The sequence below is a fragment of the Rhizopus delemar genome, genomic scaffold (genome assembly GCF_000149305.1).
Source record: "Rhizopus delemar RA 99-880 supercont3.10 genomic scaffold, whole genome shotgun sequence".
NCBI lineage: Eukaryota > Fungi > Mucoromycota > Mucoromycetes > Mucorales > Rhizopodaceae > Rhizopus > Rhizopus delemar.
In genome coordinates, this window is record NW_027137836.1 from 361,171 (window position 1) to 368,202 (window position 7,032).

The following is a 7,032-nucleotide window of genomic DNA, read 5'->3' on the forward strand; positions in this document are numbered from 1 at the left end:
CATCTTATTTGACTATGTGAAGTTAATATGAATAAAGCTTAATATAAAAATCTAATCAAAGTCTTTTATTGATCTGTGTTGGGAATAATGTTATAAATGATTCCAAGTTATGTCAACATATTATTTAGGATCATATTGGATTCCTTTTTACGGCTAAAGCAAAAGATACAGTAGGTCAAAAAACTGCTGCAAGGAATTGCAAAATTCAGGTTTTACAGCTGGTTGTCCATGGGTACTGCACCAAACTATCTCAAACTTTGACTGTTTGTGCCACAATAGGAAGGGAATTTATTCGTTAATTTTCGGATGTGGGCAATGGTTATTGGTGGAATTTGATACTGCTAAAGGTAGTATTTTAAACATCCGGTATTTTTTACTTGTTTACATATGTTTGACATAATGAATTTTAATATGAACCAACCGGTTGCCATCACAATTTTTCTCTCTTTTGACGTGATTAGAATGCTATCTGTATTTAAGAGTGCTTACAATTCCTTTATTTTAAATTTTATATTCCCTTGTTTAAATTATTTCTCTTTTTTACCCTCTCGTCAATCGTATGCATAAATGACTGTCAAAGGAGAAAGTAAACGATCTCAAACAGACATTAACCGAATCCACATCAAAATATGATATTGCTAAGGAGGCTGGATTACATGAATCAACTGTTAGTAGATACTTTATAACGTTGTTTTCAAGTAGGACAGTGAGCACAGGTGGTGGACCTACAGTAGTCTCCAAAGTGACGAAGCGGTTAATCAAAAGAAAAGTCATGGAAGGGGTTCTAAAGGCTTCTAAAGAGGTGTACCGGGAGCTGGTTGGATTTGGCTATGATATCTCATACCAGTCAGAAATTAACGTACTGAAATCAATGGAGTTCCATTTTCTGATAGAAAAAAAGGAGCCATTTCAGACAAAAGTGCATACGTAGTATCAGCTAAAATGGAACAAGGAGCATCAGGATTGGGCAATGGTTGACTGACAACAAATCGTTTATTTTAATGAAACCAAGACCAACGTATAGGGCTTTGATGGTGATGATCACTATCGGAAAAGGCCAAGTGACCTTCTTCAACATTGTTGTATCCACACAACTAATAAAGTGAACATTCATGGATAAACTTGGATACTACAGAATTATAGTCTAACCAGATCTCTATTAATAAACGTGAGAATTCTGCAATAGCCAATCTTGCCCTGTTGTCCTACCAGCGTTCTAAAAGACTATATCGGAACCTGATTACAACAACGGCAGTTCAATCCTATTCTATAATTATCATTAGATCAATAGTTTAATTACTTCATTGTCCCTTGATTCGTCAAGTAGACAGCGGCTATTGATTATCCACTATCCTTCCTTATATTCCATATCATTCTTTTAACCGATCAATTGAAATAGCGGTAAAGACCCAGACATTCAAAAAGTATAAATACCCTCAATATTTTTATTAATAAAGTCATATATAATCTTTAGTTTCACAACTATCGTCTTTTTGTAGTTTTTGTCTTCTATTTCATATTTGGCAAAACATTTTTTTTTGTGAATTCTTTATTGACTTTATTTTTAAAAACAACCCTCTTTTTATTACTACCTACCTTACCACTATGTCAAACTCAAATGACTTTAACTCTGCTGCTGCTGGTTCTTCCAGTAGTAATGATAAAACTTATCCTGATAACGCCCGTCGTATGTCAGATGTATCTACCTTATCTTCAGAGGCACAGTCCTCTGGAATGACCACGTCCGCAGTTTCTTCTGGTTCTTTTGAGCCTAGAATCGCAGCTCCATCCATCCACTCTTCTATTGAGGAGTTGGATTCCACCATCATCGGTGCCACCCAAGTTATCCTTAACTTGTCTGTTCGTCTTCTTTCCACGACCCCTGAGTCAGAGGAAGATAGCATGGTGCGCGCCAAGTACGAAGCCTGCTCCAAGGACCTAGAGAGACTAGTTCATACTAGATATCTCCTCCAACGAGCTATGACCCATGCTGTTCCTACCGCTTGGACTGGTGCACCTCAGGTTGCCCCTGCAGCCTTGAATGTTGTACCTCCAAACCTACCCCTCATGCAGTGGAAGGGTGCGGTCTTTGACCCATCTGCCCCTGTCTCTGTGGATGTTAAGCACTGCTTAAAAAAGTTTCAGGACGTGATGTTCGCACATGGTCTTGATCTTGATCAGCACTGGCTTCGTCTTCTCCCTCCCTGCTTGTCGTCTAGTCAACGTACTTGGCTTGATGAATATCAAGAAAAGGAGGATGTCCATACGTGGAGTCAGTTCAAAAAGGCTTTTACTGGCCATTATGGTGTTGGTTCGGCTGAAGAAAAGGCCACGTCTACAACGGAGTTGTTACGCATCTCCATGACTGCTGCTGAGACTGTTGACCAATACGTTGAACGTTTCAACAACCTCCGTCGCTTGGCACAGATCCAAGATCGCTGTGTCTTGACTCGTTGCTTTCTGATCGGTCTTCAGGCCGACATTTACAAGAAGGTGATCGTGTCCTTAGCCAATTGTACGGATGCGCAAAAAGAATCGGTCGACTACGTTGTCAAGTTGGCCAAGACTTTGTACCATTCATTGTACAAAGTACGTAGAGTTGCTAACGCTTCTCACACTTCTGCTGGCCCCTCCATGGTCAATGACTCCTCTTCTTCTGGTCGGAAGAAATCCTCTGCTTTTGTCTCTGGTTCTGCTGTTCGTGCTGCACCTTATCCAAAGGCTTCTAGGAAGTATTGCAGCTTCCATAAGACCACCACCCATAGCAACGATGAATGTCGTGCTATGAAGAAATCTTCCTCTCTTTCTCCTTCTTCGGGTTCTACCCAAGTTGATGTCTCCTCTGGTTCTGCTGCCTCTCAGTGGAATCCAAGAAACCAACCTTCCGGTTTGGGACGTCCGTGCCGCTCTTGTGGTGCTGACAACTGGCGTCCTGGTCATCGATGCAAAGGAAAGGGTCGCTCAACTGGCTCTTCGGCTGACGACTCTGATCTTGCTGGGCCTTCTCATTTGTTTCGCGGAATGAGTCGATCCCCTGCTTCTTCCTTGTCTTCCGTTGCCTCTTCTGGTAACGATGTTTCTGCCTCTGTTGGTTCTTCTGCCACTCCTACTACAAGTAGTAGTGATGCTTCTTCCGGTCGTAAGACTGATGCTGCTGGTCCCGTTGTCTCTGTTCCCGATTCGTCGGATGATATGGACATTGATGTTGCAGAAGCCCTTACTGTGGCTGAAGCTGCTCAGGCCTGTAAGTACATTACACATCACATCTTTTCTAAAGCGCCTTCAAACACTAATACGCTTTATGTTCCTATTATTGTAGAGCACATCAAAACATGGGCCATGATTGATACCGGTTCAACTTTTTCGTGTGTGTCTCCTTCGTTCTGTTCGTCGCTTGGTTTAGTTCCAACACCTAATCCAGGATCGATCAAGTTAGGACATAATAGTTCAAGTATTGTAAGCCGGTTAGGCATAATAAATCTTACTGTTTATTATAACCAAATCCGTTTGCCATATGAATTTGAAGTGTTTGATTTTAGCAGTGATGTCCCCATTTGTTTAGGACTTGACATTTTGCCTAAACTAAGAATAGGTTTAACAGGATTAGCCACTTCTTGGTTAAATTCTAATATTCCTAAAATACCTGATCCAGTTAACCCTGATGACTATAAGCCAAATGAAACTCCTGTTGGCACTAAACAGGAAAGACAGCAATTGATGAGCACTATTCAACCTTTGTTAGATGCTAATACGAGTATCCCCATGTCTTCTCATTGTAATTTACCTGGTGCTATCATTACTCTTGATACTGAACCCAATGCCTTTGCTTATCGAAGACAACCCGATATTGCTATTGCTAACAGAAAAATCATGGAAGACCAAATTCAAACTTGGTTGGATGATTGTGTCATTGAACCTGCTCCTTCCAATACTCGCTTCAACAACCCTATTTTTCTTGTTGGAAAAAAGGATGTTAACGGATTATACACTAAGAAAAGAGCAGTTATTGATCCACGTATGCTTAACCAACTCGTGAAGAATGTTGATAGAATGCCTTTACCTCTAATCAGTGATCTTCATCAACGTATGGGTTCTGCTACTATATTTACTACTTTCGACATACGAGCATGCTTTCATCGTTTTCTTATCCAAGAATCTGATAGACCTAAAACCGCATTTACTCATCCATTCACTGGTATGCAGTATCAATTTCGTCATTGTCCTTTTGGCTTGACAAGTACCGGTAACATTGTACAGCGTGTTCTTACAAATTTGTTCGCAGATCTTCCCTACACTGCACTCTATATTGATGATCTATGTGTCTTCAGCTCTGGTGACATGAATCAACATATTGAGTATGTCCGTGAAGTGTTGAAACGTCTTACTGCTGCAAACTTAATTATTAATGTTGAAAAGACACATTTTGCACAAAGTTGTGTAAACATTCTTGGATGGACTATTGGTAACAATGGTTCTCTAATCCCTGATCAACGTAAACTGACAAATATACATTCTTGGCCCACACCTAAAACTGGTAGACAAGTCATGAGTTTTCTTGGATTTGCAAACTATTTCCGTAATAGTTTACCTATGTTTTCTCGCTTGACTGCTCCACTTGACCGGTTACGATCTCTTAATTCTTTAAAAGGAATTTGGAATGAAACCCATGAATGCAGTTTTCGTAACATTAAGGATGCCTTGGTGAATGCCCCAGTTATTCACATTCCTAACCTTAAGTACCCATTCTACGTCGCAACAGATGCTAGTGCTTATGGTATCGGCGGTGTCGTTTATCAAGTCATCGACCAAGTCATTCAATATAACGCCTTTGCTGCAAGATCTCTTTCTCCTACCGAACGTCGTTATCATACAAACAAACGAGAGTTGTTAGCGATTGTATTCATGTTTGAGAGATATAATAAATGGTTATATAACCGTCATTTTACCTTGACAACTGATCACAAAGCCTTGATTTACATCAAGAAGCAAGTTGTTCCAAATGCTGCCATGCTTGTTTGGTTTGAAACAATTTTCGAATATTCCTTTGATATTGTTCATTGTCCTGGCATTAAGAATATTATCCCAGACGCACTTAGTCGTTTATTCCCAGATGACAATAAACTGGAGGGGGGTAACAATGTCAACAATGTTGCCATCTACAGTATCCGTGGTAAAGAAAAAGAAAAAAGAAAACCAACTTTTAAAGAAAAATCTAAAAGTTATGAAACACAAACATATGCAGTCACTTCTGCAACATCATCATCATCATCAAAACCCTTATTGCATCGCGCTTTGCAATATGAAGATTATATCACACCTCCTCCTGAGGAAAGAAAAGATATAATATTAAAGGCTCACTTATTAGGCCATTATGGAATTAAAGCCATAGAACAAACCATTCATGGTGATAAACTCCATTGGACTAATTTACGTCAAGATATTCAGGATGTCATATCCAAGTGTCACGAATGTAAAATGTTTAATATTGCCAAAACAGGTTATCATCCCCCTAGAAGTATCCTACCTGACGGACCTCTAGATCATTGGGTTATGGACCTCGGCACTTTTAATATAACATCTACGAGCGGAAATAATTTCCTTCTTGTCATGGTTGATTTATTTTCTCGCTTTACTATCTTGAAAGCCATTCCTGATAAACAAGCTCTTACTATTGCCAAACAGCTTGTTGATATCTTCTGTACTTTCGGCTGGCCTAAGGTCATTGCTAGTGATAACGGAAAAGAGTTTACTGCTACCATCGTCACTGAACTTATTAATAACAGTGGTATCGATAAGAGAGTGTCTAACCCTTTTAATCCCCTTGGTAACTCAGTCAATGAAGCATTTGTAGGAATTGCTAAAAAGACTATTGTTAAACAGTTACAAGGAAGAAAAGAAGATTGGGATCTATATGTACCTGCAACCCAATATGCTATGAATCTGAAATATTCCAGACTTCATAAGAGTAGACCATATACAGTAATCTTCAATAAAGTACCAAATGATATGAAAGATTATTCTCATATTAAACCCACTCTTAGAAGTGAAGCTGTAGATTCTAAAGCAATAGAAAACAGACTTAAATATGCTACTGAAGTCGTTATCCCTGCTCTTGCTAAACGCATTAAGGAAACTCAGGATGTAGACAATGCATATTTTATGAAAACAAACAAAATCGTTCACACACCATTCCCACTCCATAGTGAAGTCATGATTAAAAATGTGAATAAGGAAAACAAAACTGATCCGTATTACGAAGGTCCTTTTTATATAAGTGGAATGACAACTAATGGCAGTTACATATTAGTTGACAAACAAAATAACCTCTTATCAAGAGATGTACCAACCTCACACTTAAAACTTATTGCATTACCCAGCAATAAAAGTGCAGAATCAATCGATGACCAACATTATGAGATTCAAGCAATTATACAACACAAAGGAACTCCAGGTAATTACCAGTACCTTGTTCATTGGAAAGGATACGATGATCCTATGGATTACACTTGGGAACCTACTTCTAGTTTTGATGATCGATCTTCAATTGAAACATATTGGGCTCGTCGTCAAGCAGGTAATAATACTGCTGTCTCAAAGAAAGCAAGATTACCCAAACGTACCGTTCCTACTCGTGATCATCACAGTAGAAGCAAGAGATCAAGACGTTAAATTGTCTAAGTAGTTGACCGTCTTTTTCCCTAAGACAATTTTTCCTAAAGAAGGTTTTTTTTTACTATCAGGTTTTTATGACAACTTACTACTACGATCTACCCTCAATTATACTATGTCTATTTATCTGCCCTATGATCATTATCGCACTTATTGTGTATGACAATTACTTTTTCCTGAATCTTCACTTATCCTTTTACCGTTTGCTTCAAACTAGAAGGGGGCAATGTTGTATCCACACAACTAATAAAGTGAACATTCATGGATAAACTTGGATACTACAGAATTATAGTCTAACCAGATCTCTATTAATAAACGTGAGAATTCTGCAATAGCCAATCTTGCCCTGTTGTCCTACCAGCG

The 7,032-nt window shown here is 38.9% G+C and overlaps 1 protein-coding gene across 1 annotated transcript; it reads left to right on the forward strand.

Moving 5' to 3' along the window:
- Positions 1-1,605: 1,605 nt before the first annotated feature.
- On the forward strand, positions 1,606-6,669 carry RO3G_12087 (uncharacterized protein; the record flags this gene model as incomplete). The annotated part of the gene is made up of 2 exons (XM_067666671.1): positions 1,606-3,244; positions 3,404-6,669. 2 exons carry the CDS (start codon positions 1,606-1,608, stop codon positions 6,667-6,669), a joined length of 4,905 nt encoding a protein of 1,634 aa, XP_067522772.1.
- Between the last annotated feature and the right edge of the window lie 363 nt (positions 6,670-7,032).